We start from the raw sequence: 23,112 nt of genomic DNA on the forward strand, positions 1-23,112 counted from the left end.
ACTTGATAGTAACAGGGGGAATTATTATTATTATTTTATTTTTTTCTTAAATTCTATTATTTACTTTGGACTTATGTTCGTCTCTGTTAGGAGGTGATTTCAGCTTTGCGAGGAACTGGTCAGGAGGTGACTTTGCGCCTCTGTAGACCTGAACCTGGCATTCTTCCTGAGATGGACACCTCCGCTTTGGTGAGTCGGTAAATTAAATGGTTTCTGTCCTTTACTGCTCTATGAGACTCTCAAGCACCACTAGTTACTTAAACTTAAACTAAAACTGTAGTGCGTTACTTTTAAACATAAATGTCCAGCTGTTGTGAGATGAGTTCACTCTCAGTATAGCAGTGCTTAGATTGCGTGCGGTTAGGGATTAGTGATTAGCAGGTAGTGATTAGTTCTATGTCAAGACAGACGGAGTCAACAGCAAACATTGCTCTAGCAAAGCAAACAAGTTGAAGTATGACTGAAAACACAAAGAAGTGTGCTAGTAATGCTTGACATAGCTAATTTTCTGATTAAGCACACACATAATGTTACATTGATTGTGTTCACAAAGGCCCAAAGGTTATGCAGTGCTAATGAAGTATAAATGAAATGTATTTCTTCTCAGACACCCAGGCCATCACCCAGAAAGGAGGTGATAACCCAGACGGAGGCCAGTGCGAGCATCGTCAGGACAACCTCTCCTTTAGCTCCACAGGCTAAGACTAATAAGGGCCCGGTGGAGGACGCACTGGAGAGGCTGCTGCACAAAACCCCCAGCCGCCGCAACAGCTACAGTGACAGCACAGATGGCGATGAGGAGGTGGAGGAAGCCTTCAGCCCAAACACCCTGGAGCACAGCAGGCAGACTTGGGAGCGGAGTGTCTACCACACTCCCAGCAGCAACCTGGGACTGGGACGTTACAACAGCACAGGTCAACTGGACGACACCATCCACTCAGCCTTCTACTCCTCGAACCTGCAAATGACGAGATCAGACCGCAGCGAGAGGTGCTTGATCATTGTCTACTCCTAATATCAGCTGCTTTGATTGCAGTTTTCTAATATGAAATTGTCTTTATGGTTGTTTTTGTCAGGCATCCTTCATCCCGACTGCACGCTGATATTGAGGCACCCACACTCCCTATGGCCCTCCCTCTCTCTGCCCCAAGCCCAGATCCACTGCCTCCTCCGCAACTTCCTCTGCCTCTAAACCTCTCCATGCCCGGCAATGGACAGGACATGGAGGAGTTTGTACCGGTGGGGACAGAGGAGGGGAAACTCCTCGTATTGAGAATTGATGATCTAAATGTTTGAACAGTTTGAACAATATTCCACATAATTTTAATAATAAATACTTTTATACTTGTATTCTTCTCTGTTGATAGGAAGCTGAGCTAAAAGTCTCCCTGATGAAGTCAGAGAAGGGCAGTTTAGGCTTCACGCTTACCAAAGGTAATGATCATGGGTGTTACATCCATGACATTGTCCAGGACCCAGCCAAAGGAGATGGAAGACTCAGGCCCGGGGACAGAATGATCATGGTACAAATTTATCCCCAACCTCCTCCATTCTTTGTACTAAGTGTCTGTCAAACACATGTTAATTATTAAAATTTGGCGTTGATAACCTTTACCCAAGGCTAAAATAATCACATGCTCCATGTTTTGCATACAGATATGAGACAATGTTTCCCAAAAGTCCTTTTTACAAATCCACAAACAATGAATAATTCATTTTCATCTCTTGACAGGTGAACGACACAGACGTGAGCAGCATGGGTCACACTGAAGTGGTCAACCTTGTACGTGGTGCTCCGCGGGTAGTTGACCTGATGGTGGGGAGGGTTCTGGAAGCTCCTAAGCCTCCCATTGAAGCCCACTTGTTGCCAGACATTAGTTTCAAGGGCAACCAGGAAGCACTGGGTAAGAAACAGCCCTTGTCACGTGATAAAACCTCTCTGGCAAGTTTGAAAATTAAGGGGGTATGTATATGTAAAATATGTCTTTGGCATTTAAGAGGATTACAACAATGCTAATTCAAATTATGGGAAATAATGGATGTTATATATGTTAAATACTTAGGGTATGACGGCGAGGAGTGCAGTTGTTTCAGTGTCTGGGAGAAAAGTGTCCTCGACTTCCTCTCAGCTTTCCGCATCTCTACTGCAGACCCTCATTTTTCTTATACCCTCTTTTAGATTGGTAGTGAGGCTTTTTAGGTTTGTTCACAATTTGCAAAGCTCAGCAAGTAGCTGCTCTCTGCTGGCATCCTGTGTGGTGAAGTGTTGAGTTATTAGGTGGGTGGTGGTGGTTGGCGCAACAGATCAAAACACCAAACCCGAAACACAAACATGAGTTTGGAGCCTGCTCAGTGAATCCAGTGATTCAATTTAACACATTTCCTTGATCTCTCATGACACATGATGTCTATTTTATGACTGTTAATTCTTAATCCTCCTGTGTCTTCTCTTTTCCTCTCCCCAGGTTTGGTACTGGATGGAGGGAGTGACAGTGTGTATGACGTTCTGTTTGTGAAAGACGTCCTGCCAGGGTCTCTGGCCTTTAAAGAAGGCAGCCTGAAACCACTCGATCTAATCCACTACATCAACGGTGCTCCCACGCAGGAGCTGACTCTGAGCGAGAACAGGAGGCTGTTGGAGCTCTCCCTCAACAACCTCACACTCAAAGCCACAAGGTAGTCACTGAAGCACGGAGAAAGTGGAATTTTACATGCTGAGTCAGTGTTGATGTTGATGTTTTAACTCTGAAACTCAAGATTCTGTACGTACTGTAATCTTTCTGGGTTTTTGTGCCTCAAAGGGATGGAAAGCCTGTTTTTCCCACACAGAAAAGTGTCTCTTTTCTCAACAACAACATCAGCCCTAAACTTTCATCCAGGATGAATGGTACGTTTCACACCGGGACATTTCATCTGTGACATATTATTTCAGTTGTTTTATTTTGCATATAAATGTCACGTTGTTTTCTGTTTCAAGGGTTTCTTAAAGCAGAAGATGCCGAGAGTCTCACATCACTTTGTCCCTTAGATGTGAGTTTTTTTTTTAAGAAACTGTTTCATAATCTTTCGTTGTGTTTGTGTCTCGTGCGTGAATTCAAACGCATTCTTCTGTTTCTGCATTCATTGTCTTTCTTGATACAATATATCAAACAATGGATCGACTAATACCATTAAGCTCATGCGCGCTTGCTCGTGTGGCTTGGTTTTGAGTCATGACATTTAGATGATGTCATGTTTGTTTGCGGAACATGCAGGAGGAAATCTTAGAGCTGGATCTCGGAAAGCCGCAGTCTGGAGGTCTGGGATTCTCTGTGATTGGAGGAGAAAGAGGTATTTTTGTCAAATCCATCACACCAGGAGGAATAGCAGAGTCCTCGGGCCAGCTGCAAGTGGGAGACAGGCTGTTGAAGGTAAGTACCTTTTGACATTTGCTGCTCAGACTTTAACATCATTTTAATCATAGTAATTACATATAGTAAGATTGTAGAAGAAATGTGTATTATTTTAGTTTTAAATGCTACATAACCTATCTGTCCACACCAGAAACCTTCATACATTTAATGTTTAATGTTTGTGCCTTTACTCGGGTTGGCAGCATTTAACGTGGAAAATAAAAGGGCAAACCTTAATATGTGCTTTATTTTTTTTTTATTGCATTGATTGCAACTAAAAAAACCCAGAATACAAAGCAACTTCGGGGAAAAAGCCTAATCAATAAAGGAAGCGACAGCTGCTGAGAGATGGAGAAATTATTCTGCTGCTGCAAAATCACTCTGCCAGTTATTATTTAAGCCCAGTTAAGTTGTCTGCACAACCCTAAAGCACGGCCTTTATGAAACGGAGAAGGCAGCCTAATGAAACTCCTGCTGTTGCATTAACATTTTTAAGAAGATATTGTGTTATCTCATGCTTATTGCTTATTTCTTTAGATGTAAAATAATCAAATAAATCTAAAAGTCAAGTTCATAAAGTGACTTTCTTTGCATTTGATTCCCAATCGAGGTACACTGACAATCACTGCTTTACATTCTTAATATTAGGGTTGGGTCAAATATCGATTTGGTGATACAATGTTTTCCTTCCTCGTGCAATTCAATAAACGATACATACACAAGAATAATTGTTTGTACTAGAAATGGTGGCATTATGTGATCATAACTGTACATTGTCATAAACTCTGTGTCTGTGGATGTTCTGAGACAAAACACAGCAGTCTCCTGAAGGTTGGGATTATCTCTCCCAGGTGAATGAAGAGCTGATGACAGGTGTGACCCACAGCAAAGCTGTCACCACTATCCGCAAAGCTAAAGGCTTGGTGCATCTCGTAGTGTCCAGACCGCCGGACCAAAACCCGAACACATACCTCGCTTATCTTCCCATCAACTCCGACCAGTGCAATGAAAATACAGGTACAGATGATTTTTGACGGATAAATGCTGTTTTCTTATTTCAATAACATATCAAGGTTGAATTTGTATGTGCTGCTTTCAGATCTGAGTGAGGACAGTGGTGTGAAGACTAAATTGTGTACTCCCCATGATGAGCTGAAATCTGGCAGCTTTCCTCCCATACCTCCAATAGGTAGAGCATCCAGTAGTGAAAATCCCAGCTGAACAATACTAAATGTTGCAATGTGCAGTTTTATGAAGGAAGTGAATCTGTTTATGAATTATATACTGTGTAAGTTGAACAAACACATGTATTCACAGACTACGACGATGGTCCATTGGAGCAGAGAGGCGAGACGGAGAAAGACGAAGAATTTTCAGAGGACACCGACTGTGATGGTTCTTCTCTGCCTGAAGATTCTCCTGAGGTGCAAATCAAACCCACCAGACATTATGGAACTGATTATATCGGATAATCTTTTGTTAATTTCTTCTTTTTTTTCCCCCCCGCCCAATCTTCATCAGAGCTCCCGAAAAGTGGAATGGCAAGAGGAGAGTGTTGACGATCCAAGAAATGAGAAGTAAGGTGTTGTGTTTGGGGGCGTACACCTGTCGCATGTTAGGTTATAAATATATCGTGCAGTGCTTCCTATTGTATTTCACACGTGCTCAACGCTGGTGTTTGTGATAATAATCAACAGCTATCTGCAAATGAGTGCGGGGCAGCCAGAGGAAGATGAAATCACATGGGGAAGTGATGAGCTGCCAATTGAGAACATGAATTCCAGGTCAAGAGATGGTAAGACTAACTCTATCCAAACTTTGGTCTTCAAATTTGACTTTGAAAAAGCTTTAAACTTTGATGAAACGTCTTAAATAACATGCACAGGTTCTGTTTGTGAAAGTAATAACAATGATCAGTGACTAAAGAGTTCGTCTATGGTTAGCGAACAAGTCAGTTCCTCTTCTGTTTCATTGTGCCACTGTTTTGTAGGGTTAGTGTAGTAAACATATTTGGTATTTGATAAGTCTGTGTTTCTTCAGATGGGCCAATCATCACGGAGGACGAGCTGACCTCTTTGCCCCTTGTCAAAGTGGTCCCTGATGGTCAGTTCACTGGACCAAAGCTCAACACCGTGGTCCGCATGATGAGGGGGCTTCTGGAGCAGAAAGTGCCGCTGCAGGAGTTTGAAGTAAGAATCGGAATTTGCATTTTAGTGTATGTGAAATCAATTCAATTCATTGTTTTCAAGCCAAAAAAATTCAACTTGAAACGTTGCAATTAGTGAATCTGCCCCAGTGTGAATTGATTGTAACTAATTTGCCTTTATATATTGTGTTTCCTTCCTTTATAGAATCTACAAAATCTCCAGCCACTGGACGACTGTTTGATCGGTCAGACAAAGGAGAACAAGAAGAAGAATCGCTACAAGAATATTGTTCCCTGTAAGAAAAGTCACAAATGTGTCGGCCCCATTTTTTTTTGTAACATAATATGGAATCGTATTCATTGTGTCATTAAAACATTTTACTTCATTCAACTCTTCTAGTTGACACCACTCGAGTTGTTCTGGGCAAAGATGGAGGCTACATCAACGCCAACTTCATCAACATGCCCGTGAAGGATGAGAACTTCATGTACATCGCCTGCCAGGGACCTTTACCCACCACTCTGGGTGACTTTTGGCAAATGGTTTGGGAGCAGAAGTCCAACGTTATCGCCATGATGACGCAAGAGGTCGAGGGTGGCAAAGTGAAATGTCAGCGGTACTGGCCCGACACGCCGAAGACGGCAGAGATGGTGGACGACCGGTTACAGATCACACTCATCAAAGACCAATATCTGGACAACTTTGTCATCCGACTCATCGAGGTCAAAGATGTCCTGGTAAGTTTATGTGCTCATATCCTCTTACTTTCTTCTAATGATTTCAACTTTGATACACTTTCTTTATCGTGTACATTTCCTCTGTAGACCAATGAAATCCAGCACGTAACTCATTTGAACTACACGGGATGGCCCGACCACGGTACGCCCTCACAACCTGAGCAGCTGCTAACGTTCATCTCCTACATGAGGCACATTCATGAGTCGGGGCCCATAATCACACACTGCAGCGCAGGCATTGGCCGCTCGGGAACACTCATCTGTATAGACGTGGTTCTGGGTCTCATTAGTAAAGACGCTGATGTAAGTTTGACTGTCTTTTATCTTGTTTTCTTTCCTGCTGTTAAAGAAGAAACTTCCTGTTTGTTTATAATCTTCTTTTTTTTCCCCTTTTTTGTAGTTTGATATTTCAGACGTCGTAAGAACCATGAGACTTCAGAGACAGGGAATGGTCCAAACAGAGGTGACTTTTCTTGTCTTTTCTTTTTTAAGTTTGCTTTTAATATCAATTACATTAATTTACATCTCAAATTGTCCTTGTTTTTTTCTTAGGATCAATACATCTTCTGCTATCAAGTGATCCTCTACGTACTCAGATGCCTTCAAGCTGAGGAAAACATCTCAGGATAGTAGACACCACATATCAGCGCCGTGTAGTGGCTGAATCACTAGAGCAGAGTTGACACAGGCAGGAATTGCCAAATTACACGATATGTTTTTTTAATGCCTTAAAATATTCAGTTCCTTTTTAAGAGTAAACCATTTTAAGAAGTCTATATTTTTATGTTTTGCTTTTTGGGTTTTCTCTCCCTGGCTGCTGCTCCCTTTCAATGCATTTATGAGAACTGCTGATTGTATTTCCTATCATCACCAGTAGGAGAACACTAATGGGTTTTTTTGTCAGATTCTTGGATATTTTAAAAAATAATTATAAAAGTGATCGATGATCTCGTATTTTATGTGGAACAAAATCTTACTTGTGTATTTTGAATCCTATTCTGATGCTGGAACATGCCTTGACAGAATACTATGTCAGTATTTGCTTTGTAAATCTATTATACAGTGATTGCTAACTGCCTGAGGCAAAGGATGAAATTAAAAGTGTACATATTCAGCTCCTGAAAATTAAACTGGATACATATTAAAATGGTTTGTAGCAGAAGGTTTCATTTAAAGAAAATCTAATATTTCCCTTGTCTTTTGTCACTTTAGGGCTCTTTCTCAGCCCAAAATGTTACCAGTCGTGCTTTGTACAGAAGTTGCCATCACATTCCTAACTTTTACGACACTTGCCATAATATAAAGTACATATAAAAACATTTAAAAAAGTAAACAGCTTCAGCAAGTTTGTTGTCCATCAAACTCACTGAAGAGTAAGAGACACCACAGCTTGTCTTGTGCACATGTAAACGGTTTGATACTGGTTGGACAATAGTGAAATGGAGGCCACTGCTTTTTAATATGAAAATGCAAAAATGCTGCCTATGATGTTTACCTACGCTGAGGCTGTCTGGAAAGTCAACAGAAAAATAAATAAATGAATATAGTATGTGAAGGTTTTTTAGTTGTTGTTTTTTTACTGCATTATATTGAAAATGTTATTTTGTCAAAAATAAAAAAAAAACACAAACTAACTCTGGTTTCAATATGGACTTCAGAATTTAATCAACTGTTCATTTATATCCACTGGAACCTTTATGGCTTTTGGTCCATGTTTCACTGGCAATCATGTGCTATTGTTTTTGGTGTCAACTGAATGCACCATCTGAATGAAACAATGTATTGGCTGCAGCTATTAACTAGTTCCACCATCAGGTGGTGCTAGAGTCCTGTTCATATTATTCCTGCCTAGACGTCTTACCTTTATACAGTTCAATAGTTTTGGGTCACAAAACAAAGTTTAACTTCATTATGCTCTTCTTTTAAGATCTGGTTATATTTTTGGTTTTATTTAATGGGCACTATACTTTAGGCCATGGACAGCCAGTTGGGCACTTCCTCATACTTTTACCACTTGCACATCACTGTCAGTGATACATTTATAAAGCATTCACTCGCAGAATTAGGTAGTTTTGAGATTGCCCAATACCTTTCGTTATGACAAGTACTTGAAATGAAGTTGTGCTTCACATATCATTTATCATCAACATTTCATTGAAATTAACTTATTTAAAATAATATTAGGTGTTACAGAAATTGCAGTAAACTAGTCAAAAACGTTTGTTTATGCAATACTTTGCGTTAGTCGTGATCTATATAGTGAAATTTGTAAATTTCACAGTAAAACATCGAACCTCGAAAAAAAGACGATGGTGCCCTTTAACTGAAGCGGAAGTGACTACTACTACTTCCTGTTGTGGTGTTTAATGGCAGCATGCTCAGCTGCCACGCTTTCTCCGTGACAAGTAAATCTTTTTCCCTTATATTGTGATTGTTTTATCAATATTAGTTTATTTTCGTAGAGAATATCACATAATACGATTCAAACATGTCCGGAAGACAAAACAACAAACTGCCAAACAATTTGCCACAACTGCAGAACTTGATAAAGAGGGATCCACAGTCGTACGTGGAAGAGGTAAGTTAGCATTAGCATATAGACTCGTTTTATTCATGTCAGAATTAAACAAATGAATTACAGTTAACTACATTAACCTCTGGCTGTCCTTGTGTCATCTTCAGTTTATGCAGCAGTACCGACATTACCAGTCCAATGTTCACATCTTCAAACTGCAGCCCGACAAGCCCAACAAGGAGCTGGCAGAACTCGTCATGTTTATTTCTCAGGTGAATTCAAACTTAAAGCTGCACAATATAGTCAAACATGAATGTTGTCATTATTCGGACAGTTATTGAAATTGCGATATGATTCAAAGTTGTCATTCGTGTGAGAAAAATGAGCACAGTCTGGACACATAGGAGCTCTCATGCGGATCCCTCACATGTAATTAAGGCTAATGGTTGCTCCCTTTCCTTCAGGTTGCTCACTGTTACCTGCAGCATCTGCCCACCTTCCCTCAAGAACTGTCTGAGTTGTTACTCAGTCACCACACAGTCCTTGATTCAGACTTACGAATGGTAAGAAGCTGAACATAGTTACATGGTTAGTCACACAGATGATATTTGATTATGTTTATGCCACATCAGTGAAATGTTATTTTCTCACCCCACCTCGGTCAGACCTTCTGCAAATCGCTGATCCTTCTGAGGAATAAAGACCTGATTGACCCGACCGGTCTCCTTGAACTGTTCTTCGAGCTGCTGCGATGCCACGACAAACTGCTTAGGAAGGTAATCATTCCACTTCACTGCTCAAACAACCACATTATCAAGGAATACTTTGAATTTGGCTCCATATAAGGAAGTGGTAATATATGTTTGAGATATAAATCTGTTCATGGTATGAGGTTTCTGAGTCAATATTTGTGTTCCTTAAATGTCCCTCTCTGATCATGTCATCTCCCTTTTGTTGCATCTTTTCTCTCCACAGACATTGTACACACACATAGTGGCTGATATCAAAAACATAAATTCCAAGCACAAAAACAACAAGGTCAACACAGTAAGTACCCAAACTCATGCTTTATTTGTGAGTGTCACCTTATGTTGTGTGATGAAGCAGCTGTGAACAGCTGAATCTCATTCTTTGTAATACAATGTGTGTTTCAGACGCTACAGAACTTCATGTACACCATGCTAAGAGACAGCAATCCCATTGCAGCAAAGATCTCTTTAGATGTAATGGCGGAGCTTTACAAAAGAAACATATGGTGAGTATCATTCACACAAAGAGAAGAGAGCGAGTAGAGCTCATTAGATTTTTTTTTTTAAAGTAATTTCCTTGTCTTTTTGGTTTTGCCTCAGGAATGATGCAAAGACGGTTAATGTCATTACAACAGCCTGCTTCTCCAAAGTGACCAAGGTTTGTTCTGTTTATTTATTTTCATTTTGAAAGCAAACACTGGTGTATTATATTGAATGAATATAAAACCAGTCGTGAACATCCTTTCACATGCATCTCCCTTTGTAGATCGTTGTTGCGGGTCTTAAATTCTTCTTGGGCAAAGATGAAGATGAAAAGAATGAGAGCGATTCAGATTCAGAGGTGAGTAAAACGGAAAGTTTGAAACAAGTAGTCAGGACTTTAAATATATTTTATATAGTAAAACATTGTTACATAGTACGTTAATGGTGTAACTTTTTTTGTTAAGCATCAGTTTTGTATTCCAGGCAGAGGGACCATCAGCCCGAGATCTGAAGGTGAGATACTCCACGGGCAAGAAATCCTCCAAAAACAAGAAGAAGTTGGAAAAAGCAATGAAAGTCCTCAAGGTACCACCACTGTAAAATCTAAAATCGCACATACAGGACTTGTTTCGTCCAATGAATGTTCAGATAAATGAAGTTAGTCGCTTTGATTCTCAATACACATGTTGTGTATTTGCAGAAACACAAGAAAAAGAGGAAAGCAGAGGTGTTCAATTTTTCTGCCATTCACCTAATTCATGACCCACAAGGTAAAGCTCACTTGTCCTCTACCCTGCACTGTAGAAAAAAGTTGCCCAGAGACATTTGTGTGACATGTTTTGCACAAGTGTACTCACTATCAAATATGATATTTTTGGTGAAGACTTCTCAGAGAAACTCTTGAAACAGTTGGAAGACTCTAAAGAGCGCTTTGAGGTGAAGATCATGATGATGGAGCTCATATCCAGACTCGTTGGTATCCATGAGGTCAGTGATCATTTTTAACTCACTTGTTTTTATGTTTATGGTAAGTTTTAAGTAAGATGTTTGTTTGATGTTTCATTTATTATTTTATTAACAAGCAGATATAATTACATGCTGTTAGGCAGAGGTGATAAAAGCTTAAGTTAAGTACTGGTTAAGAGGTTTATATTGTGTAGAATACTTATTGTTCTTTCCCACTCTCCAGCTTTTTCTCTTCAATTATTATCCCTTTGTCCAGAGATTTCTTCAGCCCCATCAAAGAGGTAAAAATAGTAGAAATCTTATAGGTGGAAGTCATTTGACTTGTGCTGTGACACATTTAAAACCACATCTCTGTCATTTTTATAGAAGTGACAAAGATTCTTCTGTGTGCTGCACAGTCATCACACCAGCTCGTCCCACCAGAGGTACACGGATATCTTCATATTTTCATTTAGCACCTCGGGTTTCATGTAAACGATGCTAACACCATTTTTTCCCACTCATGCAGATCATTGAACCTGTCATCATGACAATTGCAAATAACTTTGTGACTGACAGAAACTCTGGGGAGGTAATGACTGTGGGGTGAGTAGCTTTCACATCTTGTTTGTGTGGTGAAAGTAAACGATTTTTCCTATTCAGTCAGAATCCTAACATTTGTGTCTGCATCATTAAATGTTAAAATTCAACAAGTCAGCTTTTGAACATCTATGCTTTCAGATGCCATACTCAGTTTTATTGTATTGTTAAATAGTAAAGTTTTCCCTGTGCTCCATGTGCTTCAGGATTAATGCAATCAAAGAGGTGGCAGCCCGTTGTCCCCTCGCTATCAACGAAGACCTGCTGCAGGACCTGGCTCAGTACAAGATCCACAAGGACAAGAGTGAGTCTTATTTTATTGCCAGTGTACTTTTGTGTGTGTACTGTATGTGCGTGCATGTTCACTCAAACACAACATGTCCTTGCCTCAGATGTGATGATGTCTGCGCGAGGACTGATCCAGCTGTTCAGGAACCTAGACCCACAGATGCTGCACAAGAGGGACCGAGTGAGTTCACGGAGTGTTAAAAAAACGAAATAAAAACAAATTTTAATTCAAAATCTAAATGTGTAATAACACAGAATGAGATAGAAAAATGTTTTACACAGAATCTAAATTTTAGTGCATTGCTTGGTGTTTTTTTGTGAGTAATTTTCAGACTGTATATAGAATGGACTTGGTCTTTTGGTTGCTCCTGTCAAGGCTAAGATTTACAATATGACCAGCACTTTGTCAGTTTTTGTGGAGAGTGCTGAAATAAGATACCAAACTCTAACACCGCTCTGCTTGTTGTTGTCCAGGGGAGACCCACAGAGGCATCAACAGAAGCTAAGATCAAAGAATACGGAGAACTTGAAGCTAAAGATCACATCCCTGGAGCTGAAGTCCTGGAAGAGGAGGAGGAGAAGAAAGAAGGAGAGGAGGATGAAGGTCAGCCATCCTCTTATTATTGAACATTTATACATACATTTTCTGATTACTTCTGTAAACGGAACCTGTTCTCCCAATGTACTGAGCTTGTGAAAGATGGTAGATATTCAATACAACACATATCCTTTCATATTGTACAACAGAGGGCTGGGAGAGTGCCAGCATAAGTGACGATGATGAGGACGGGGAGTGGGTGGACGTTCATCACTCATCTGATGAAGACACAGGAGAAGTGGTGAGAGTAAACTGTCATATATATATATATATATAGATAGTATGTGTGTTATGCTTGCTATGCTTGTTTTAATGTGAGTTTTCTATGTTGGTTTCAGGCTGAGAAGCTCCAGAGTATACCAGTGGAGGAGAGACAAGCCAAGGCAGTGGCAGTGAGCAGCAGCAGGCTTCTGACTCAGGATGACTTCAAGAAGATCCGTCTGGCCCAGATGGCAAAGGAGGTCAATGCTGCACCGGGCAAAGGTCAGAAGAGGAAAATTGTGGACAGTGACAATGAGGAAGACGGCAGGTGAGAACCTCTCACATTTGTGTACATCTGATGCACGTGCAAAAGATGCTGCATGTGAATGTCCCCTAAGAATCTATAATTTGCAAGGATTTGTTGAAACACAAGTATTCTCAGGTCTCATAATAGTGCTGTTACTGTAAAGTTAAAAGTAATTATTCTGTGTTTTTTCATATGTGTTTGTGTGTTTTTTTTCATATCCTGCAGTGGGGAGCTGCTGACACTGAGAAAAATCGAGAAACTACACAAAAAACCTAAAGCAGATAAGGAAACGCGTCTGGCAACAGCAATGGTAAAAGCCTGCGTCTGCTCATTTTAAATCTCGTTTCAAGATTTACAGCTGAGCAGTGGTTTGTCATGGTACATAAATGTCATAATGCTATGCAGGGCTGCAACTAATAAATACAGTTTAATAATTATGTTCCTCATTTATTCTTTGGGCTATAAAATATGAGAAAAATATAATTTCAATAATTTAACATTTTCGTTTTACCGTTGCTGACTGCTGTCTTTTCCTGATACTCGGTTTTGTAGGCGGGCCGAACTGACCGGAAGGAGTTTGTGAAGAAGCACACCAAGCTGAACCCACACGCCAGCACCAGCAACAAGGAGAAGAGGAGGACAAAGAACTTCATGATGATGAGACACAGTCGGAATGTGAGGACCAAGGGCAAACGCTCCTTCAGAGAGAAACAGGTAACTTACTGCAAAAACTTACTTAGAAGTGAATGAGCTCCTGGATTTGTCTCGGTTCATTATTTGTGTCAAATAAACGGAGGGAACTGTCTTTGCATTTCAACTGTAATGATTTTGTCTTCATTCCACAGCTTGCTCTACGAGACACGCTCCTTAAAAAGAGGAAGCAGTACAAGTAGGACACATGGACACGATGTCGGACACAATCACGACCGGAACGTTTGACTCAAATGATATTATACATGAACTTTGTTAGCTTATTAATGTATTATATTCAGTGGCTAAAATAAATCCTCTCAGATAGTTCTGTAAATGTGATCATGTGTCTTTTCATTCTTGATTATCATTATGTCATTTTGGTGTGTGTTGCAGCTCTTAAGCTACGACTTCTGCTTTTTCCTTTTAATAAATGTCCTAAAATTGGTCACACATAACATTTGTCCCTGTGTTGTTAAAACATGTCTGTAACACACAAATGGCTTTGGTTATTTCCATTAAAAGCAAGTATACTTTGTATAGATGAGGTCACAGGCGCTGAAAAAGTCACACTAGTAGTGTTTATTTATTCTGTTGTGAAAAATTCTCCTACCTCTCTTTACAAATGCAGAGGATTTGCAAATCAGTAACAGCTGTGTTTATACAATACATTTAATAAAAGTCAATAAATGCCCTGCCATTAAACTTTAATGGTGAGATGTTGGTTAATAGCTGAATTAATGTTTTAATTTTATGTACACAAAAGTGCGAGTTAGATCCAGAGAAATAATTGAAACCTCACAAACGTCATAATAACATTAGTGTCCACTCATGAGCTTCATCTTTACAAAGCATGTAATGTGAAGCATTACTTTTGTTTGCTTTCACAAACAACTGAATAACTAAACTGATAAATAGCTAACTACATAACAAACTAAATAACCAACTAAAAACTACATGACTAAATAAACAACTATCTAAAAAAAACTACATAACCAAATAAACAAAATAAGTAGTGAACTAAATTAATAGGCAGCGAAATAACTAACAGAACACTGCCTTTTTTACCCGCGACTTCTAGCGATGCATTAAAACTACAATACCCATGATGCACCTGGAGCCACAACGAACCTCTTCCTCAGAGAGAGACACACTCAGGCAGCAGCAGCTCGGCAGAGTCAGAGCTGCGGAATCGGCTGAAGTCCACACCGTTTACCCGTCATGGAAAATCTACATTTAAAGGATTTCTTCTGGGTGAGTGTTTTTTTTTCTTTCTTCCGTACCTCTTTACTAGATTATCCAAAAAAAAAAACAACAACAACAAATTTATCATTTGTTATTTTTCTCGTTTTAAATGAATAAACGTACCTATTACTAAACTAATAAATGGATTGCTGCACAGTTACTTCAGACCTCATGTAGTTTATGGAGATGGGAAGTTCAAAAACTCACTGATTTTGATATTCACATGGTTTGGGTGATTATAGGCTGTTGCTCTAAGAAGCTTATTTTAATTACAGAGATATGCGAGTCAAAACATCAATTTACACCCTCTATCTCTCTCTGAAACATCCTGATATTTAACAGGTTTTCTTTTTTACATTTACGTGTGTTGCATTGATTTGTGTGATATAAACCTCAGAGTCTGTCTATCTAACATTGAAGGTCAGAATAACTGTACAGTTAAATGTCTGATAGTAGGCAAAGGTGTTATAGTTATTGTTATAGTTAAGGTGCTTTTTCAAACATGCACTCACGGTGCTTTTAGTGTTTTACTGGATGTTAATGTCCTTTTACTGTTTAATGTTTTTACTGTCTAAGCAGTAGAATATGGCAGCAGGAGGAGGTTTCAATATAACAATACTGTTACAGTGCCACTGTTTGTAAAGTCAGAAACAGTCAGTAGAAACAAAGTTAAAAACATAATTCAACAGAATCTAATATTTTTCATTTGTCCTTGGCAGAACATTGATCTGACCTGCACTGGTGGCTATGATACCATCATTCAGTATCTCAATGATGGCAGGAGGACATGCAAGGAGCTGGAGGACTTCATGAAAGCTAGGTAAAAAAACAACATCTATTATGTGGAATCATGCAAAAGTATTTAGTTCAATTCAATAGAAGCACTAATAAATATTTAAGTATACAGCAAGATGGATAGTCACCATCTTGCCCTGGTTGTTACCAAAGTTGCTCAGAGTTGCACTGAAAAATGAGCATATTATTTATTTATTTATTTATTTATTTTATTTGAAAGCTTCTGCAGAGTAAGCAGCTAGTGCCGAGGGTGCTGAGCTGGAGAGTTTGTGGAAAAGCTGCAAAAGAGTCAGATGAAGGAAGTGAGGCTGGCAAGGAGAAGGAACGTGAGCTGCAGTTTATTCTGGGTCATTATTGTGGGAAGTTACAACACAACTGTGAGAGAAAAAAGGGGAAAAAATAAAGACATTAAAAAGTGTTGTTGGTGGGGAGTTGGACATTGAACACTCAAAGACAACAAGGAGTCAGGATCAAGCATCACCATCCAATGTAAACACACTCAAAACACAAGGAACAAGAAAGTCAAATAAATAATAAATGGAGTCTGAATGTATGTATGTATGTATGTGTGTGTATATATATATATATATAGATATATATATATCTATATATATATACACACATATATAAATTATAGACCAGTGGAAATAATTTTTTTTTTTTGATTAAAAGCAGTGTAATAACTAATAACTTATAATACATGAATAGATAAGTAAAATAGATCTTATAGCCACATTTACCAGCCACACAAAATGTTTTAATACCAGACTAATTGTTGTTGTTGTTGTTGTTTTTTAGGGCCTCAATTGAGGAGAAATACGCCAAAGACCTCATTGGTTTGTCCAAGAAGGTGTGCGGACACAATGAGATGAAGTAAGCAATGTTGAGATGCAGCTGTTATGTGTTTGTCAGTGAACGTCACACCATGGAATTAATTCATCTGTTTGGATTTGGGGTGTTAGAATAACTCCTGGAGCCCAACTATGAAATAGTTCTAGTTTGCGGTCAGCTTGCAGTTTCTTCATATCATTGGTTTATTTGGTGCAGCAGTTGGTCAGTGGTAAAGTCGGTCGTCTTTCAACCAGAAGGTTATGGGTTTGGTCCTCGGCTCCACTAGTCCACTGATGCTGATGTGTCCGTGGGAACTTAACTGTAGTATAAAGCAGCTTTAAATGGTCACCAAGACTTAAAACACACTAAATAAATACAGACAGTTTAATGTGGTTTGACAGGTTAAGTGGTCACATGTCTTTATTTCTGTGAGAAGGACTTAACATGGCAAGAGAAAGGAAGTTCTGAGGTGGAGGGTTTGACAGACAACATTATTTAACACATTTAATCATCCATTTCTGGTTTTATTTGTGAAATACACAATTTTTATTAAGATACATCATATGAATCCTTCCGGAAGGTGTATGTATTGCTTTTTTAATTTGGCACAGAACAAATAACAGTGGGAAATGCAGTGCTACAAATTGGGATTTTGAATTGAAGTACACCATTTATACATGTATAATGTTTATAACATATTATATTATAGCATGCATTCCATTTGTCCTTTCAGCACATTAAAAAGATCCCTGGATGTGTTCAAGTTGCGTAAGTGCTCAACATTATTGAGTTCTACTTGTACACTATTATCTACACGTAAGATGTTTCAGTTCACAATTCGAATCACTTATTGATTTATTGTTGTTTTTTTTACCCCTTCAGAAACTGAACGTGTGAGCCTGTCACACCTACACCTGGCACAGAGCATGAGAGAGGAGGCCAAAAAACTGGAAGACTTTAGAGAAAAGCAGAAAGAAGCGAGGAAAAGGGTCAGTGCTGTGATGAACGGATGAGACGAGTCCATCTTAGGAAACCATAGTAACTGAGAGATCTTGTCCTTTCAGATTGAACAACATATCGACACGCTCCACAAACAGAAGTCTGCACAGTTCAAGAAGGCAATGGATGTGAGTCAAAAATAAGCTTGGTACTTTACAAAGGGAACTTTTCCGTGCTTTCTGAGCTCAGTGGCTTGCAGACCACATACTGTAAATCAGTGGTCAGCAATTGGTGGACCCGCGGAATCTGGCTCGGCAGATTGTTTAACAATCTGATCTTAAATGATTTGCGTATCTTCCCAAAAAAAAAAAAAAATTATTTCATATCAAGCTTTTATTCTGAAAAAATATGAACTGATTCAAATAGATTCTGTTGCTAGGACTGACATTTAACCTAAACTAAAAACACTGCTGTTGTCATGGTGACAGCCAGGTTCGGGGGAGTAGATGTCTGTAAAATAACTACTTGCATATGTTAGGGTCAAAGAACAAGCTGTAATTCTTAAAATTGAAATGATGCACATTAAATATTAACAGTACGTATCTCACACCCATTTGTCTTCGCAACATGCTGCTGATTGATTGTTTAGCTATTGTTTATTGTTCGCTTAAGGCAGCAAACGTGGGTTTTTGTTTCTGACTGAAGACGATTTAAGGCCCTTTGATACGATGTTTTGGCCAAATATTACAAAAGAAATTACTTTCAGATTACTGTTAGTGTTCTGTTTTTTAAATATCTAAAACATTTATTGTGCTACCTTAATGTCAAGCTAAAAAGCACAAGGATTTGAAACTCATGTGACACTGGACACCAGTCCAGTTGTGATGTTTTGCCAGATGACTTTCAGTTGTGTTGTGACAGCAGTGAAAAATTTTCTATTCTATTCTCGTCCCATTACTGTTCTTCCTCTTTGGTGGAGGAAGTCGTGCCGACCGATCTGGGAAGTGAAGCACAGAGCTGTCATTTAACAGCGTGAGCATCAATGTCAAAAAAAGAAGAAATGCTCTATTCAAATAAGGATAAAATAAGTCTGTGGTAACGATTGCACTAATGCCAGTAGATTGGGGAAGTGCAGCGCACAACGACTCCATTGCAGTTCATCATGATGGTGCATAAAAACGCTCTGAGAGCAGACACTAACTTAACGATGCTGCTGTCCCCCAGTCAAAGAAGGTGTACGAGCAGAAGTGCAGAGACAAAGAAGAGGCCGATCAGAACGTAAACAGAAGCACCAACAACCCCAAGCATATGGACAAGGTACAGTGGAGCACCGGCTCAGTTAGATTGTACACTAATTTGACCCACTGATGAAGACTTGGTTCTTATGTGTTCTCTTCCTCATCACCTGTCAGCTCTGCTCCAAAGCACAGCAGGCAAAACAGAACGCAGAGGAAGCAGGTGAGTTTTCACCTCTTGCATCGTTTTTGGGGTGTATGGAGGGGAAAGCATTAATATAATATAAAGCGTTTAGACTCTCATTTACACATTTACACACCAGTGGCACACCAGTGGCCCCTATGCTATTATGGGATTGTATTAGACACCTGCACTTATTATTAATTAAAGTAGTATTTATCCTCAGAGGATGAGGAACTCAAAAAACAGGTTAAATGTTTCCATAACTTTTCATTTAATACTATAATTAATATGTACTATGTAATAATAACAATATCTTTGGATATTTACAGTATGTAGTATTCATACTAGGGCTGAACGGTTTATCAAAATCGCAATACGACCTACTGCAATCTTCGAATCGTATGGGGCACAATATTTCTTAAAGCCAAAATGTGTGTCAAATTAGCATTTTTTACATTAAATATTGTCCTGACCTTCACACATCTTATTCTCCATCTTTATTTCTCACAGATCTGCACAAATATCACACAGTAATCACTTTAAATGTTTTATTTTAATATATATAATATGTTTTGTACTTTATGTATATAATTGTGTAAAAATTGCCATTCCCTCTAATATCGCAATTTATATCGCAATCGCAATTTGATATTTATTCAAAATCTAATCCCTAATTCCTACTATCGTACGCATAGATACGGTATATTGTATTTACGGCGACGTCTGTGTTTGATTGGCAGACAGATTATACCAGCAGAACGTGACCACGCTGGGAAAGATTAGAGACGAGTGGCTGAAAGAACACATCAAAGCGTGTGAGGTAAGGCTGCAAATGATTCAAGATTGCTGGCGTCTGAATGCGGTCACATGAGCCGAATGCTTTCCTTCACAGGTGTTTGAGAAGCAGTCGGTCGAGCGCATCAACTTTCTGAGAAACGCCGTCTGGACTCACCTGAACCAGCTCTCGCAGCAGTGTGTGACCAGCGATGAGGTGAAGTTCACAGTTAGATCAACACTGAACTGCCATTAGGGATCATTTTATCACAGCCATGGAGCAAATGATGAGGAATCATGTGAAACAAAATGAGAAATTGGTGCCAATTAGTTCAGTTTGTTACAGATTTGGTTCACTTTATGTCCAACTGTGACAAAGCATTAGCCCAATTATACATAATAAGCAACAAGTTGGTGAAAACAGTGGCTAGAAATTCTCAAAAGGATGTGATGGAGACCAAAAATAGAGTGAGAATCTCACGTCATAGACGCTTCTAGACAGTGTAAAAGTGTGGTTTCACTGTCTCTCTGCAGCTGTACGAGGAAGTGAGAAAGTCACTTGAACAGTGCGACGTCCAGGAAGACATCGGACACTTTATAAACCTCAGGAGGACCGGAGATAAACCACCAGGTGTGTTGTAGAATTCAGACATACACATGCATCGCAGGGACTTTGTGTGTGACGTTCAAATATGTCCATGTGTAAAAAGAGATTTTCTCTGGATAATATCACCTGATTCTCTGCACACTTGTCTGTAATGTATATGAATATAACAGCGACAGACAAAAACGTGACGATAGTTACACACGTGTACATATACAGTATATGTGGCGTTTAATCAGCTTCATTATTGTTCTCTTTCACAGCTCCGGTTTTGTATGAGAATTTCTACATTGGTCTGAGGTCTCCAACTGGAGCTCCGCCCACTCGACTGCCTCCACTGATCCTCAGGTAATCGTCAGGACTGCAGGACTGGTTTACCCATCGATCTGTACTTAGGCACTAACTCTCTGTTTTCCTTATGCTGTTGTGAATTTGCAGGAGGGGGCCGTTACCTGAGCCTGCACAAGGCAGTGGGGGTATGATTTTATTATATATTGACATATACTTATGTGTTGCTCGCTATCATAAAACAAGTCTTTGAAAAGGGTTCGACGGCAAACCTCCAATGGAGGAATGTCCAGATTAATAACATTGAACCAATACGGTCTCTCCCGTAGCACTGAGTTCACCTTTATGAAGACAAATTCTTATTTTTAAGTTTTATTTTTATTTGGGAGCTCTTTCACATTTGAACAATGCCATTTATAAGAGACACATCACATTTATACATACATATCAAAAGAAATATATGGGTTCAAAACTTCATCTAAATAAATTAGTATTATAAGAAGTGTATATTGTACACTTCTTATACATACAGTTTCTGTAAGAGATGATTAGTAATGATAGTAACAATAGTAAAAAATAGATATGTCCATCAGATCAAATCAGGTCTCCGTGTCTTGATGTACCCAACCCATTTTAACCACATCCTCTTAAATGCTTCTGTTTTCGTTTTCATAGAACATGTTAACTTTTCCATTGTGTCATTTTTTGTTAATAAATTTAAAGAAGTCTTCTAATGATGGAGCATCCTGTTGCGTCCACTTCCTAGTCAGGGCTTCAGGGTTCATGAAGTATTTCTCAACCTTAGTCTCACAATCTGTGTTACTGTACCCATATATACTGTCAATACATCAAATGGAATATTGGTCTGAAAAAAACGTTTCCAAACACCTGTGAATCTCCCGCCAGTACTGTGTGACAAACTCTTTTTAAATTGTTGCTTTAGTAACTCTGGGGCCACGGAGCATCTAGTCTGGCCAGTAGGGGGCCAGTCAAGTGAAAATAAACAACTCTTCATTTGGGGTGGGCAAAATGAGCTTAAAATGATATTATAATCCATCATGATATCTCAATAGAAATGTTGATAGTTCACAGAACTTCAAAATAAAAGTACGGAAGAGGATTAGGGCCAAATGTAAAAAAAAAAAAAACATTTGGAAAATAGCCTGACTTCTGATTAAAGTCAGAATTCTGGCTTTTTAATTTTTTTAAATTATATTTCCAAAGAAATGAATTCTAAATAAAGTGGAGCCCACGGACCACAAGTTTGAGACCTCTCCTCTAGTTGCTATAAAATAACAAGTCTTTGTAATAGTGGTGTGAAAACATAGTTAAAAGTAGCATCATTTGTGATTGGCGTGTGAGGGACCCTGATATTATCATATGTAAAAAAAGCAAGTCAGTGGCAAAGATTCACTCACGAAACTCGCGCTCCATTTTACCGTGAAAGGATAATTGTCACCTTTACACGTCACTCTTTCTGTCATGCAAGGAAAGGTCTTTCAGTGCTGAGTATATGCTGCCTTGCGTGCATCTGCTTTTCATAGTTAAGACTGCGCGTGTTTGATCTGTGCTCTGATTGCAGATGATGTGATGTACTCCACGGTGCAGGACACAGGCTACAGTGTTATCCAGTACTGATGCACAGATTGGCTGCAGCAGCTACTGTACACGTTCCTTGTGCGGCGCTGGAGCTTTGGAACGGACATGAACTTTATCATGACTACTTCCTTCTTTTCTTTTTTGTTTCCCTGTAAAGACAAGATCTTAGTAGGTTGGAAAAAAACCGAGTGTCATAATTGTGTATGCCTACATAGTTTGGGTGGGGCATTTTAAACATACACTATATCACTGTGTTGTAAACAGTACAGAATTGGCGTTTTATGCAATTATAAAGTTCTTCTAACTCAGGTACTCTCTGCTCTCCACATATGAAGCCAGTTTATTATCAGGAGGCTCTAATCTTAATTTATTCCCAGTAAGACACTGCCTTTTGCTTGCTTTTTTTCATTTCCTCTTTTAAGTATGAGAGTGTTAGTTGGCTTCACATGCAGACTTACCTCTGTGACCGCCTTATCTGTAGATTTACGAGTGGAACAATGGACTCGTTTCCGTTGGATTTTAAGAGAGATGAGGATGTTTCTAAACGCTGGTGGAGGGTCTTTGACTGGAATTTTTGCACTTTTATTTCACTTAATTTATAACGTGTCATTAATTAAATGGGTTACATCATTCAGCCAAAGCTTTGTGTGGCAACAGTTCCTGAGTAATTCTTGATGTGATGTGTTGTGTAAGACTGGAGCAAGTTACAGATTCTAGTCAGGGTCAAAATGCTTGGACAACGTACATAGTGTGTGTGTGTGTGTGTGTGTGTGTGTGTGTGTGTGTGTGTGTGTGTGTGTGTGTGTGTGTGTGTGTGTGTGTGTGTGTGTGTGTGTGTGTGTGTGTGTGTGTGTGTGTCAAAAATTCTTACAAGCAAGTGCGGAAGCACAGAGCCACCAAAAACAGTACTTCACTCCCACTCTGTGGGGCTCTATGCATTCTTGCTCTTCATCATTTATAGACAGT

General features: G+C 39.2%; 3 protein-coding genes across 5 annotated transcripts in view; all 3 read left to right on the plus strand.

Moving 5' to 3' along the window:
* ptpn13 (protein tyrosine phosphatase non-receptor type 13) overlaps positions 1-7,831 on the plus strand; it is a 45,881-nt gene extending 38,050 nt beyond the window's left edge. For all 3 annotated transcript variants that reach the window (XM_044011947.1, XM_044011948.1, XM_044011950.1), the window contains 20 exons: positions 91-189; positions 608-990; positions 1,077-1,239; positions 1,368-1,523; positions 1,733-1,904; positions 2,466-2,676; positions 2,802-2,887; positions 2,978-3,030; positions 3,255-3,410; positions 4,244-4,409; positions 4,492-4,581; positions 4,710-4,816; positions 4,914-4,969; positions 5,090-5,187; positions 5,433-5,581; positions 5,744-5,834; positions 5,939-6,276; positions 6,364-6,579; positions 6,677-6,739; positions 6,829-7,831. In XM_044011947.1, the coding sequence (XP_043867882.1) occupies positions 91-189; positions 608-990; positions 1,077-1,239; positions 1,368-1,523; positions 1,733-1,904; positions 2,466-2,676; positions 2,802-2,887; positions 2,978-3,030; positions 3,255-3,410; positions 4,244-4,409; positions 4,492-4,581; positions 4,710-4,816; positions 4,914-4,969; positions 5,090-5,187; positions 5,433-5,581; positions 5,744-5,834; positions 5,939-6,276; positions 6,364-6,579; positions 6,677-6,739; positions 6,829-6,906 (2,931 nt within the window). In that variant the 3' untranslated portion in view covers positions 6,907-7,831. The remainder of the gene's footprint in view (positions 1-90; positions 190-607; positions 991-1,076; positions 1,240-1,367; positions 1,524-1,732; positions 1,905-2,465; positions 2,677-2,801; positions 2,888-2,977; positions 3,031-3,254; positions 3,411-4,243; positions 4,410-4,491; positions 4,582-4,709; positions 4,817-4,913; positions 4,970-5,089; positions 5,188-5,432; positions 5,582-5,743; positions 5,835-5,938; positions 6,277-6,363; positions 6,580-6,676; positions 6,740-6,828) is intronic.
* Positions 7,832-8,635: 804 nt separating this feature from the next.
* On the plus strand, positions 8,636-14,110 carry sdad1 (SDA1 domain containing 1). Its single transcript, XM_044053533.1, has 22 exons — positions 8,636-8,854; positions 8,959-9,063; positions 9,256-9,354; positions 9,457-9,567; positions 9,767-9,838; positions 9,946-10,046; positions 10,141-10,198; positions 10,307-10,381; positions 10,507-10,608; positions 10,724-10,793; positions 10,907-11,010; positions 11,213-11,270; positions 11,356-11,414; positions 11,498-11,574; positions 11,775-11,872; positions 11,961-12,037; positions 12,331-12,460; positions 12,604-12,695; positions 12,793-12,983; positions 13,188-13,272; positions 13,515-13,676; positions 13,808-14,110. The coding sequence occupies exons 1-22, from the start codon at positions 8,765-8,767 to the stop codon at positions 13,853-13,855; spliced, it is 2,064 nt and encodes a 687-aa protein (XP_043909468.1). The 5' UTR covers positions 8,636-8,764; the 3' UTR covers positions 13,856-14,110.
* Positions 14,111-14,795: 685 nt separating this feature from the next.
* Positions 14,796-22,786, plus strand: pstpip2 (proline-serine-threonine phosphatase interacting protein 2). Its single transcript, XM_044053645.1, has 14 exons — positions 14,796-14,906; positions 15,617-15,717; positions 16,491-16,565; positions 17,257-17,291; positions 17,406-17,512; positions 17,588-17,650; positions 18,687-18,779; positions 18,875-18,920; positions 19,622-19,701; positions 19,774-19,872; positions 20,190-20,286; positions 20,523-20,607; positions 20,698-20,735; positions 22,130-22,786. The coding sequence occupies exons 1-14, from the start codon at positions 14,874-14,876 to the stop codon at positions 22,183-22,185; spliced, it is 1,008 nt and encodes a 335-aa protein (XP_043909580.1). The 5' UTR covers positions 14,796-14,873; the 3' UTR covers positions 22,186-22,786.
* The last annotated feature ends 326 nt before the right edge of the window (positions 22,787-23,112 follow it).

This window comes from Solea senegalensis, linkage group LG21, assembly GCF_019176455.1.
Source record: "Solea senegalensis isolate Sse05_10M linkage group LG21, IFAPA_SoseM_1, whole genome shotgun sequence".
NCBI lineage: Eukaryota > Metazoa > Chordata > Actinopteri > Pleuronectiformes > Soleidae > Solea > Solea senegalensis.

Excerpts from the sequence above, each read along its gene's own strand:
- sdad1 (XM_044053533.1), top strand. The coding sequence starts at position 8,765 with ATGTCCGGAAGACAAAACAACAAACTGCCAAACAATTTGCCACAACTG. Across the intron at positions 8,855-8,958 it reads CACAGTCGTACGTGGAAGAG|TTTATGCAGCAGTACCGACA; the intron begins GTAAGTTAGCAT and ends TGTCATCTTCAG. Across the intron at positions 10,382-10,506 it reads AGAGCGATTCAGATTCAGAG|GCAGAGGGACCATCAGCCCG; the intron begins GTGAGTAAAACG and ends TTTGTATTCCAG.
- pstpip2 (XM_044053645.1), top strand. The coding sequence starts at position 14,874 with ATGGAAAATCTACATTTAAAGGATTTCTTCTGG. Across the intron at positions 15,718-16,490 it reads GAGGACTTCATGAAAGCTAG|GGCCTCAATTGAGGAGAAAT; the intron begins GTAAAAAAACAA and ends GTTGTTTTTTAG. Across the intron at positions 19,702-19,773 it reads AACACATCAAAGCGTGTGAG|GTGTTTGAGAAGCAGTCGGT; the intron begins GTAAGGCTGCAA and ends TTTCCTTCACAG.